Source organism: Lampetra planeri, chromosome 8 (genome assembly GCF_965212315.1).
Source record: "Lampetra planeri chromosome 8, kcLamPlan1.2.h2, whole genome shotgun sequence".
Lineage (NCBI taxonomy): Eukaryota > Metazoa > Chordata > Hyperoartia > Petromyzontiformes > Petromyzontidae > Lampetra > Lampetra planeri.
The window spans coordinates 5,833,980-5,847,708 of record NC_136114.1 but is presented as its reverse complement, the minus strand read 5'-3'; the positions used below and the strand labels follow the sequence as shown (position 1 = coordinate 5,847,708).

General features: G+C 46.2%; 1 protein-coding gene across 2 annotated transcripts in view; it reads right to left on the bottom strand.

Moving 5' to 3' along the window:
• ARHGEF39 (Rho guanine nucleotide exchange factor 39) overlaps positions 1-13,729 on the bottom strand; it is a 160,155-nt gene that overhangs the window by 59,624 nt on the left and 86,802 nt on the right. For both annotated transcript variants that reach the window (XM_078596774.1, XM_078596773.1), the window contains exons 9-10: positions 10,281-10,510; positions 7,648-7,736 (exon numbers count right to left, since the gene is read on the bottom strand). In XM_078596774.1, the coding sequence (XP_078452900.1) occupies positions 7,648-7,736; positions 10,281-10,510 (319 nt within the window). The remainder of the gene's footprint in view (positions 1-7,647; positions 7,737-10,280; positions 10,511-13,729) is intronic.

The following is a 13,729-nucleotide window of genomic DNA, read 5'->3' as shown; positions in this document are numbered from 1 at the left end:
CTTCATAATTGCTGCTCGTTAACATCACTTGCCCCAACAGTCGGTTAAGGCTATACGGGGAATCTTTAGTTTTGTACACGTTCGCACGTCACAGCTAGCTGGGATTTTTGCACGTGTGCACGATCAGACACGCAACATGATCTGGGTCTCCTCCCCTAGATTGACTCAGCCTAAATAACGTGTGCTCACTGTATACCCAAGTGCCCTAAATGCAATGCAATTAATTTGGTGCAGGGTGGCTTAGAACAGTGAGAGATTTGTGTCAGTGTGGCGCAGAGGTAATAGTCGTTCATCGCAGCAATAAAGTCCTGGGCTTGATTCCAACTCGGGTGCTTTTCTGCGCCCGGTTTGTATGTGCCGAATGTATTTCCTCTGGGTCCCTCTGGTTTCCTCCCATAGCTAAAATATAAAAAAACAATACTGTATTTAGTATTGACCAAAACATCCCAATACTGGGAGAAAAAATTATTACCTGCAAATCATTCAATTGGGATCACACAAGACAACATCGCCCCCTACGGTAAAAACCAAAATCTTGGCAGGACCCTCCAGAAAAAAAGAGTTTTGAGACTCAGTGAGACTTTCCTGGATAATCATAATAATTATAATAACATCCAGTTCTGGAAATACACGAGTGGTCAGGTGTGGTGGCTGGCCTCACTGTCCACAAGAGGATGTAGTCCAAGAGTCTATGGAGCTAAATGTGGGTTATGTTGTTGTTGTGTGTACACACACATATATGTGGGTGTGTGTGTGGGGAGCGCTATGTTAGTGTTTAGTGCGCTGCGATATGAATCTGGCGGCCTGAGTTCGATTCTCGCTCATGGCCAACACCAGTGACGATTATCTCGACCGGCCCTGGACCTCGCCTAGGTCGACTCAGCCTCAAATGAGTACCTGGTTCGGTGTGTAAACATGGCCACAAGACAGACAAAGGCGGCTGGGTGTGGTGCTGGGCACTCACCCCCTCGTGTGCTATGCCAGCCTTCATTAGGTGCACACTAACAGCACTTGCTCCTATTTTATGTTAAGGCTATACGGTGCAACTTTGTCTTTGTGGAGCGGTGTTGTAATGGTGCTACGATTCCGGCGACCCGAGTTCGATTCCTGCTCAAAACCAATAACTGCGGTAGATATGTGAACCGGTTCTGGGTCTCCATGAGGTCAACTCCGCTTTCAACGAGTGCCTGGTTCAGCGTGTAAACATCAGTAACAGGGAGACAAAGGAGGCCCGGGTGTGGTGCTGGCGACCCATCCCCTCATGTGCGGTGCTGGCCTTCATAGGTGCTCGCCAACACCACTTGACCCAGCATTCTCTTTAAGGCTATACGGAAGGGTCTTTGTGTATGGAGAGGTGTGTGTGTGTGTGTATGTGCGCGTGTATATTTTGAAATGTTTGAGTGTGCAGTGTCCCGCAACTAACCCCGCCTGCCTGTCGGAGAGGGTGGCGATGGTCTGGCTGCAGCTTTAGAAATCACAGCTGTGTTTGTGTATAAATGACGGGCGAAACAGCGACGGGAAGCCTTCCTTATTGGCACATGAACTTTAATACGTGACAGACCTGCATGATAAACGTCCAACACATGACAGATTCCTGAAAAACGAAGAAAAAATGCCGTTCTATTCAAATTGTATATTCTTAACGTTTAGAATACAACCTTATTTATTCTGGTAGCACTGCCACTGAGTAAGCGCCCAATATAATTTCCTTGCCGAATGGTTACGTGCACTTTTGCCTGTTCAGATTTACCAGTTTGGTCCAAATGCAGTAATGAGAGGTTTTATCTTTTCGGCCGGGTATTCCATGACTGAAATTACATGCTCCATAATTTGAATCTGCATGCCTTGAAAGTTCTAACTAATTTATAAAAAAAAAACTGTACCGCATTTGAAATGTCTACACTTTGTTTAACATCCCAATTATGCAAAATTGAAATGTACAAACGGACATTGTCACATTTCCGCTTAAAAAACCCAACTACGAACACTAAGCAATTCATAGCTGTCAGATGCATTTACATCCACGCTTAAGACTGTTAGCAACCTGTCGCAGTCGTCATAATTGGTCGTGAGAGTCTCCAGAGAGCCGGACTTTACCGCAAACGCAAAGTTTATCGGCAGCGCACGGGTTAACCCTATTAAGTGCATTCCATTCCAGCCGTCGATTAGCCGCTGCGCCACATCCATATTTTTACGGATATTTCTGGAAAATTGTTTAAGAGCACGGCGTTCAAAACGGTAACTTTCTTCAGAGTCCAATCACTTCAAATACAGCTCGTAACGCTAATTGTGTTGAATGTCCTACGAGTCGGCGGGAATAAACGATTCAGACGCTCCGGCGACACGACTTGAAGGCCGCGTGACCCGGTTTGCGAAGAGAGAGGCGGAAGGAGTTAAACGTGTGCCATGGGAACCGCTCCGAACGAGCCTTTGTGTGGCGGATGGGACACGCTGGGCTGCGTCAAGTTATTGTCAATGCATCAAAGTCCAGCCCGACTTCTTTCCTGCTAACTCAACCAGTGCACACACTCCCCCCCTCCCCTTCCATCACGCTGTCAGCGGCTCAGCAAAATTCCACTTGCTGGCCGTCAAGGTGATGCTTCTGTGAAGAGGTGGAATGGATGGGCGCCGTGGCAAAACAGGAAAAGGGGTGGCAACTTTACCCATAAACGCTTCGCGCAAGTTCAAGTGCCACGTACAGACTTCTGTCTTCTTTAACTGTCAAGACATCGACACGTGGCACTGACAGTGCAAGGGGTGTTGAGACGGACCCATTGCGAATCTCAGCTTCCAACCGTGGTAAAGTGTAAAGGTCCTCATTTTATAGAAATGTAATGGTCGCTAAGTGCACAGCACGAGCGCGTAGCGGTAAGATAGAGATGGCAAAACAAAGACCCTGAACAAACATTGGAATGACCGTAGGTGGCCAGGGGGCTGCTCAAGGGATTAATAATCCGGTGCTGGAGGTTGAATTTGGTTTTAGACTGCCGACGCTTAAACCACGGTGCAGGCGCAGTGCGTTGATGATCTCGCTGTGGTCACAAAGGACTGCACCAACAAAAAAAAAGCCGTCACGTACAATTCTGTTTAACATTTTTAATTCGGACAGTACCTGCTCGGAGGGTTAACGTTTCGAAAAAAATAATTAAATGAGATAGCTGGCATGCAAAGAATGGATGCAGAATAATGTGTGAGTGGGTTAAGAGAAGGGCTTTTCCTTCACAATGTTGATTCCCTACTGCCCGAGAAAGTTACAAGTGAATGTGTCTTTTCCAACAACATTTGTATATTATATATATTATACGAGGGGGTGGGTGACAGCACCACGCCCGCTCGCCTTTGTCCCCCCAGTGGCGATGTTTACACAGCAGACCAGTTACTCGTATGAGGCTGAGTCGACCTAGGGGAGAGGCCCAGGACCGGTTAAAATAATCGTCACCGGTGGTGGCCGTGAGCGGAAGTCGAACTCGGGTCGACGGGTTCGTAGCGCACCGCGCTAACCACTACACTACAATGCGTTACGCTTCCACATGCGCGGATCACGTGACAGATTTGACGTCACAGCTCACTTGCTGTGCAAATAATATATGCATTATTAAGCATGGTGTAGAGTCTGGAAAGTACCCACATGGCAAATTTCAAGTTTGTTGCATGCCGGGAAGTATGCTAAACATTTTGAACAGACACACATAATCACAACTTTGCCTTTTATATATATGGAGATGTATGATCATAAAATAGATATAGACTATATGAGAAAGCATTGAACTGCTACCCATTGTTAAGAGAAACTGCTGCAGAGGAGACGTTTCTATCCAGACTGCCACGAAACGACGACACCACCCTTTAGGAGGGAAACTATTAATTCAATAAGCAAAGAGATCACCATCAAAGCCACGCGGCTCTCAACCACCAACGCACGTTCTCAGAACTTTTTTATGGCGATAGTAATTTCTCAAGAAAGTCGACAGATCCTCATGAATGATCCCTTGCAGGCTTCATTTCGCAAGTGCACAAGGTGAATACATAAACATGTGTAGTGACTGTGCTTGTCACTGTATGGTGCCGGGGCTTGCGAAGCCACGGCCGGTAATGTGTTGCCATTACGGGCAGCCCGAGGTTACGGGATGTAGTACCAGCCCTAGCGGGGTTTGGGTGAGCGCTGGTCAGCGCGGAGGCACAGCGAGCAGTGTGCGGTGCGGACTCCTGGTGAGGGAGTGTCAGCCAGCCAGGGTTACCTTGGGGCACGATACGCTGGTTGACCTGCTGACACGTGACCGGACGATATTGGAGGAGGGCCACCGGTGGACGGGGGCCATGGGGCGGTCACGTGGTCCAAAGGAGCTCTCGGGAACCTTCGAGAAGGAGCCCGAGAGACCTGGAAGGTGGGCGGGGCGAGGGGCGGAGCCAGCCCCAGCTCGGGGGCATATAACGAGGGCTCCGTGAGGAGCTCGGGGTTCTTCGTGTGCCGGTGTTACGAAGCTCCACGTCGGGGAGAAGAAGCCTCTAGCCACGTGGTCTGGGACCCAGTTTGTGGTCCGGACCGGGATAGCGAACCGGGTCTAGTTCTGCCGTAGCGTGGAAAGATGGGCATTCGAGACCCGGGTGTAGTTGGTGTTGTGTTACGTGTTATTGCGGGATAAATAGTGTTGCTCCCAAGACTCAGTTGGACTCACTACACATGCACAAATAAATGCAAAAAATTCATACGAATGTTTGAAGGGGGAGGAGGGTGGAAATATTTCTTCAGCAATCACCAGAAACTAATCTCCATCTATATAGTATTTGCAGCTTTTTTGTTAACAAACTAATTAAGCTAATTTCCCACAAATCAGCAGGCTTGTAGGTTTACCACTGCGTCGCCTGCAGCCAAACGCAGCCGGGAAGGAGCTGGAACAAAAGTGGTACGCAGACGGCAGCTGATAAGAAGTGACGCTGAACCACGCGTGTGTGGTATAAAAAAAAATCATGCCCTGACGTGCCAATTTGTTTCGTGGTTTAGCACATTTAAGGCCCTCCCCCTACATACACGAGGACTTTCCGAATTTTAAACAAGAGCTTCATGTTTTCTGTCCTTTTTGAATTACCGTCGACGTTAGAACAAAGTAACTTTCCACCGAGGCGACATTTGCAATTTAGCAATTTAAATTGTGAATGTTTTTTGTTTATACATTGCATAGGATGATTTATAAGGCAGCTCGGTCTGCCAGTGCACACTCGTATTGAAATTGGACTGAACATTTTTAAGGCACGATTTAATGGTAAGCGTGGACTGTAAAAAACTCTGTTAAGTATGACGCCTCGGTTACGCGGAATGATAATGCATCTGCTTCATTTATCAGCAAGTGTTGAGGTTGCATATGTTAGAAGGTTGCTAAAATATTAATATTGCACGTCGATAGAACAACTACTCATATTAGAACATTTTTGCTGCTTTTGAAAATTTCACATTATATTAAGTTTCATACTAAATGTGACTTTCCAGTGCGTTACGCACAATGGGTAACCTTTCAATTTAGCTGTACTTTTCAATTTTGGTAACTCATACACTTGGGAATAGACAAACACACTTTTTTTTACAAACAATTCTAAATTTAAAACACAACTACTCACACATACATAAATGAAATGTGATAGCAAACAATAATGTACAACCCTTAGTTCAGAAATGTATGGACGAAGAACTGCTCACACTATTAAGTCGCGACAGCCTAGAAGGTGGCGTGTCGCAGAGTATCGACAAGGCTCGATTATTACAACTCACTACTCCACGGGACGTTTGGCAAAAACATTAAAAAAAGCTGCAGCGTGACGGGTACTGCAAGATACGACAACGTCCGTCCGGTGCTTGCCGAGCTGCATTGGCATCCGATTGCCGAACGAATACATTATAAGGTCGCGCTTATTACACACAAAGTGTGTGCAACAATCAACCACAATTCCTTGCTGATCTCGTTAAGGAGCATAAACCATCACGCCGCTTCTCGGTGGCAGCCCCAACAGTCTGGAACGATATCCCTCTGCACATTCGCAGCATCACCTCAATCGCCTCCTTCAAGAGAGACTTAAAAACTCACCTCTATAACCACGCTTTCGAGCGACTCTGAGCTTGGCTCCGCGCCTTTGAGTTGTGGCCACTACGTCTGCAAATTTGCGCGCGTTACAAATTGAACTATTATTATTATTAACTCTGGCCATCCTCACAGCGGCTTTTGGCTAGCCATCGAACAAAGAAGGTCAACTTCAGATGCGTTTCTGCAGCTGTCTGGAAAACTCTTCCTTCCAATATTAGGAAGGCACTGGAGCTATGCAAGTTTAAATCTAGATTGAAAATTCATTGCTCAAGAAATGCTTTTTGTGTTTAGTTTGTTGTCCTTCCCCAGTACCTCCGATTAGCACGGTTGACTATGTACGGTGCGAAAGAAGTTCAACATATATACATACACATCATGTTATTTGTGGGGGTTGTTTGACCATACATACTTCGCCACGCTGGTCATTGCCATGTTGCTGAAATAGATGAGGACCCTGGGCCATTTCAGATATCACGACGTTAGCATTGGCCAGGAATAAAATTCCGCTCATCAGGTTCATAGTATTGAGCGCTAACCATTGCACAACTGCCCCCTGAATCTGTATACAGGACTAGAATACATTACAAGAATGTAATGGAGACTGCTGAAAGTAGCCGGGCAGCATGACTGAGCACAGAAAGTAACACAGTAAATGTTTGTGGATGCTCTACAAAGGCACAAAGTGATGGACAGCAGATCACGCTGCATCATCACCACAAACATCCCAACATGTGGGCTTAGCGGGCAGAGAGACTCGCTTAATTAAATGCGCAGTAAGCGAGCGTTCATTTTAACTCAGCAAAAATGTCATCATTCAGTTCGTACAATTTACTTAATTTCGAGGCACATTGATGAAAAATTAATTTTGGCATATGGCCCCAATTATATCAATTATATTAATTTATCTTGCGAGGTTAATGGTGCAAAACGCAATTATTCAAAACATGTTTGTGTTCTGGCGAAATGATCGCTTGGCACCATTAAGTTAGTGTGGAGATGTGGATCAGCGTTCCATTTAAACAGCATCTGATCACTGGTAAAAGTTGTGGATTTGCGTGAGCAGCTTTAAAACAAATGTTGGGAGAAATTATTATTAGAGAAAAATTAACTGCCTCGTAGATAAATCACAGCGTTAAATATTAGAGATTAAAAAAAGACTCTGTTGTGTGAAAGCGGAGACTAAATTTAATTAGAAACAGACACTTATAGTTTTCCTCGGGGAGGCCCAGGACAGGCTCAGATACCACCTGCCTCGAATGTTATTGACGGGCAAGACTCGAGCCCTTGAGCTTGTGGCGCATTGCGCCAACCAATAAGTGCAGGCATGTAATGATGCATCAATGTATACCTACTTCTAATATTATGATGATATAAGCAGCAGCAAATTACACGTGTAAAAACAGATGTTTAAAAAAATAAATTCCTGCAGCCACTGCAGGTGCTGCCATTCACCCAATCGAATCGTGACCCCGAATTCGCGACAATTCATCCAATCGCGGGGAGGACGAGGGCAATCGATCCGTGCATACGTACGTGGCAGCTGAACGTGCGAGAACAACGCAAAGAGACTCACCCAATAGCGGCATCCAGATGCTTAAACCAGTCATTGATGTCATCTTGGTCCACTGACATCAGGAGCAGCTCCTCCTTCTGGTAGCTCAGCTGTGGAGGACAGACAGCGACGGGGCAGCTGTGAGGCCCCGCTATTTTAAAGCCGACTTTCCCACGTGCCCTGGCTGCAAGGTGACCGCCGAATGCACTGCGCACCGCCGCACACCCAGTCAGCCTGGGCCCAAACTGCACCTTCGATTAAGCATGGTTGGCTACGTATGGTGCGAAAGAACTTCAACATACATGCACACATACATACAAATATACTCCTGGGCAAAAACCCTGATCATAAACCTACATTTGTGTTTTTTATACGTGTGTTCATCAGTATAGATAATAATGAGAGTGTAATGTTTTTTTTAAACTGGCATCGACACCTTTAAAGTGGTCAGTTGTGTTAAAGTCAAGTAAAAGTGTCAGGTGGGCCGGTTGATTCAGGGGTCAGAGCAGTGAGTCGGTATCGCTGAGAACCCGAGTTTGTATCCAGGCGATTCAGCCGCCGGAACTTAGCCGGCTTCTCAAGCGGAGCGAGCTGCTCTTTCCAGCCGCGTCACCAAGACACTGCAACAAATAATAATCGTGACCTCGATTTTCACTTACTTATTCTTGTCGCGAGGGTTACAAATGTCGTTTGGACATGGAACAAAGCCTCTTCAAAAGGAATTAAAAGTCACGAGGGTAGAGAAACCTAATGAAGCGACTTACGAAGTAGTTACGTGGCGATGCACCATCTTCCGTGGCATTTGTCTCGTGACACGATGCCAACAGCGCGATTGAAATGTAGCTGAACAAAGTGAAGTAAAAGTGTCTCCGTGTCCAAACCGTTTGGTGGTGGTCATCTGAAATAACAGCACTGAGTCTGTGGTGACAATTACACATTCCTGTCGTCGGGCACAGGCGCACGCTTGGAGAACCGCTGTTGTTAATAACCCGATGTTAATGATGATGGATGCAATCTCCAGCCAAATGGATAAAATTGCTTACTTTTCAACATTCCTCCAGTTTGCTGAAAAACCGAATCAGATTTGTCCACGTGACAACTTGATCTGTCGCGTGGTGGTCGGTTACAGTGACGAATTGAAATGATGCCAACACGATCACTACCCAAAACAATCCAATTATGAATCGTAATATCGGAGAGGGAAAGTATACATATACAATTGTAGTGGACTGCAATATACATACGAATATGCTTTGTGCCAAGACATAGATTCAAGCTAAATACGGAAACAGCTTATCTTCACATCTTCCAGCGTTAGGTAACACCAACTGCTAGTTAATTGAACACTCTAATTTGAAAGCAATGTCAGTGGCTTCATCCCCCAGATTCCACCCACTGGCACGGGAAATTAAAAGACATTTAACTTCCCAGGAGACGAGGGTGTAAGGCAGGACCGGTGGGCCCCCCCGCACTCTCGCATTTCCCCTGGGCGTCCTAAACAGGAGTAAACGCTAAATACTCCCACACCGTCAACACCACTGATCAATACGTGCTGCATAATAAACCCGAATGCAAAGCCTCTTCCACGTCGCATTAAGCCCACCACGTAAGGCCAACTGCGAATGCGAGAAATTTCTGCGCGCAGACTCGCACAAATGTGCGGCGGCTCTCGGGTGCCTGCTCGGGTCGTTACCGCCTTCCGTTGGGCGTTATGTCCGACGCTTCGCTCCACGTGCTGAAAGCTACTTCAGGAGGAGAGCTCGAAGAGGTTGCCACCGCGCGGAGCGCAACGTCGGACGTCGCAGCCACAGGACGCCACGCGGCACAACCCGTGAACACGCCGCAGAGCGAGGCAGCACGACCGCGATGAACCTACGCAGGAGTAGCGCACGGTCGTTCCCTTGACAAGAAGATGAGTAGCGCCCCAATGCTCGTTTTAAGAGGGAGACACTGACCTTCTATGTATTTGACACAGACAACTCATGCTATTAACCTATGCAGTTTGAAAAAATTACGCGATTTAAAAATATGTTCAGATAACAGTATTACGACAACCAATTCTGTTAATTGTTTTTCATATTTTTGGAAAGCAAACTGCATGCAATAACATCTCTGTTTAAAAATTGTGCACATCCATAAAGATTTTAGACACTATAAATAAATAAAAATGAAAGTGCTTAAGAAGTTAAACAGTTATTTACGTGGGAAAAAAAACGAAAGTCTGCACCACCAAACCAGAATTCCCGGCGCACAACTGGCCTCGTGCGGACGACAATACCGCATCACACATCTCATTGTCACGTATCCGCCCGGACCAATTATCCGACCCACACACAAGGTGCATGATATGTCTATGGTGTTGGTATATCCGACCTTTTCGCACAGTAATGTATTCCTAATCTCGTGTACGTCCACTCACTGCTGAAGCACCGTCCCACGATTAAAGCAGTTGGGAGCTTCACTCTTGTCCAGTGCCCACAACTCGTGCATGGTGCAGCTGTCATTTTTCTACAGACGTTCCCATATCCGACCTTTTCGGATATCCGCCTAAACCTCATTCCCCTCCCCAGCGAGTCGGCTACGCGACGTTGTGGTGATGGCGGAAGTGAAGCAGCTCGCTGCTCGAGCGTGGCGCTGCGTGGGAGACGACTCACGTTGACGAGTCCCCCTTGACTCTGGGTATTGCCAAACACCTTCTGGACGGAGCAGTCGGCGAGCGGATAGACGGCGCGGCACTCGTACTTGTCGGCGTGCAGCGGGTGGAACTGGCTGCATCGGCTGCACATGAGCAGGAGGTCCGAGAAGAGGAAGAACATCTTGGGGGTGGGGTCGCCGCCCTTGCTCGGCACGCGAAGGAGAGTTCCCTCGCGCAGATAGCGGCGGCCTGCTCACAGATTTGTACGGGCACGCACGCAGGCGTTCATGTACATGTACACTAATGCACAAAGACAACGATCGCTCGTGTAGCTTTAGCGGACTGTTAGGGCAAGTGCTGTTAGTGAGCACCTACGAAGGGCAGCAAGGCACACTAGGGGATGAGTGGCCAACACCACGCGCGGCCGCCTTGGTCTCACCGGTGCATATGGGACACAACACGTCAGGTATTCATCTTTGGTTGAGTCGATTGAATGCAGGCTCAGGACCATGTGCATACAAATACATGATCACACACACACTGAAATATACATGAATATGGACACCAATCCAAACAGACACACGCATCAAGACAAACATCCCCTTATAGCCGTAAATTCTGTTGGAGCGTGTGCCATCAGCGAGCGCCTATTAAGGCCAGCATGGCACACGAGGGGGTGATGTGATCGGCAATCATGCACGGCCGCCATTGTCTTTCCATTGCTGACGTATCCAGACTGCACCAGGCAGCACTGTTTCACACACGCTCACACGCTCACACGCCTGTTACACACACGCTCACACGCCCGAGTCACAGCTCTGGAGCCAAAGTTTTGGTGCATCGTGAAGATTTGTGAAACTCTAATACCGCCACACGGCTGTAAAACGGCCGAATTGGCCAGGAGATGGTGCTGCAGTTAGTGGATTTTCTGACCCATTTGCGCAAAACGGTGGGTGTAATTCTGTCGGCATGCTAGTTCCTTCCCGTATCAAAATGACCAATTAAACAGGAGCAGGCCAAACGTCTCAATGCAGCATCGCCGTGAAATATGAAATATTCTACAGACTTAATGTGGTTTCCGGAGATAAATAATCCATGAATGCTAAAAAAAATTGGAGGTTCATAAATCAAACATTCAAATAAGTGCATTATCATGGCCACACCAAAACGTGTATTAAGCTACACAGGCAGCTGTGTGAGCGGTATTCGCGAGTGTCTGTCAAGGAAAATATCATAACAGACACCTTCCATCAAAACAGAAAGGAAAAAAATGCCAAAACCATAACTGTCTTTATGAGCTATTTATTCTCAGGTCTCCATTGCATCACATTTCATGAGATGTAACACATCTGGAGTGCTCGTGCTAATGCAGAGTTCAATGTCAATGTCTTTGGTGCTTCAGTTCAGAACGTAGTCAATGCTTTGCTTCTGCTTTGCAGGAATGGGAGTTAATTTTGGGGAAATTCCACGAACACTTCAATCGTCCTCACGACCAAAATCAATTCCTGCCACGGCTGATGTGTATTTCATAAACGAACACGCGCACACAGAGGCGGGCTCGAACAAGCTGTAAAGTGTCTTTGCTCGCCTATACAATGATTAAAATCCATTCCTCTATTACGTCTAATAAATATATAATGAAGACTAATTAGCCAGTTAGAATTTATTAAAAAGCAATTCCGAAGTACAACTGTTCAGTTCTGCTGCGAGGTGCAGTTCCACTCTGAAAATGACTTCAATTTGCCTTGCCTGCAATTTCAGGCTAATGGTGCAGAGCGAATGCACAATGTTTGTTTTTAATCACACTTTGTAAAATCATCCCAAGCAGAACTGATTACACTGAAGCAGCGGGGCTGGAAGTAAATGAGATAAGTTGAGGCAACACGCTGCGACTGCGATCTTGTTTTCATCTGCGCCCATGACACCTACTTTAATATACAGCGGCAAACTGCAGATCAACAGCGAGAGCCATCAATCAGTTTTGTGACAAAACACAAAAATAAACCTTTCCCCCGCAAATTGCTGCTTTTTTTTTAAATGAGATCTGCTGAGAATCAGCTAATGGCAAGCTTTCCCAAGCGATCAGATGACTGAAAAATTAACTTGTCTCTGTCGAGCACTGGGATTCAATCCCCTGACAACGGGCAACGTCTTGTGTTGCCTCGCCGCTAGTTGTCGCTCGGTTTATTAAACTTTAAAAGAGCGCGCGGATAATTTGCTTCCGTGCAGAAGGGACAGGCGCATCCGAAAAAATAAACTTCCCCCGGTAAAAAAATCTCTCCGCTTCGCGCAGCAAATTGAAACGGCAACTTTTCAAGATCTGCAAATAGAGTTATTTTTCCGGCACGCGGTCTTTACGAAGAACTGTAATCAGTGCCTGCAAGGCCAGAAACTCGATCGCTGAAATGTGTCTTCCAAAACATTGTGTTTGGTTCCATTTTTTTTTTGACCCACGCACACAGATACGCGCCGCGCTTGCTTCTAACGAGCTGACTCTGCAGCGTCTTCGCGGAGATTCAATTTGCGTGGTGAAGTGAGGAGCGCCAATGTGCGTCATAGCTGCAGATTTTTCTTTCGTCTCAATTCCAAAAATTAGTCGACACACAACAAAACAACTACCCCCTCCCCCCCACAAATTTACTATAAATACCGCAATGCAACGCGACCTTAATATCATGCAGGAAATTCAATAAAACATTCCAAATCTATAGTCTGTATGGAACAATAACAATAATATAATGGCAACCAAGACACGGAGTGCTTCGAGGGGACATGAAACAGAAAGATGGAGCAATGGGGATGGGCGCATTCCAGAACTGTGAATGAGAGATGGCAACGACTTAGAGTGGCTTTCATTCAACAGTGGATTGATCGTGGCTCCTGACGATGATGGAGAAGAATGTCCAGATACAAGGTACCCACCGACACCTTCCAAAACCCATGTTATGCAAGTGCCGGAGTATGAAACGATCCGATACAGAATGTGTAGCTGCTTGTAAATACGTTGTTGTTTTGGTTGACTGTCAACTACACTTGTCCGTCTTTGCAAATAAATTTGCATCACTTAGGTTCTGATTTTACACGGCGTGTAACAACTATTTACCGCTGACATTTAAACGCAGCCGCTCGGTCAACAAACTACTACACAATCTAAAGTTTCTCTCTTTTAAAACAGAAAATTTGGCGTAAATTATTTTGAAACTATTCTTTTTGAGACTGCAATTGACAGATGCATCTGTACTACGTTTATCATCCTCACCACCAATTTAAACGCACAGATAGGTTCACTTAATGGAATTCATTTCCAAATGTGTTTTGGAAATTCATAATGCACGCAACGATCCCCAATAATAACCTAAAATGTAATAATATTCACTCATTTGCAGGTGCTGAAGTAGCTATCAAGTCATCATGAATCAATTGTAATTTGTGCGTGTGACATGTATTATTGAATCCATTTTCACGTGC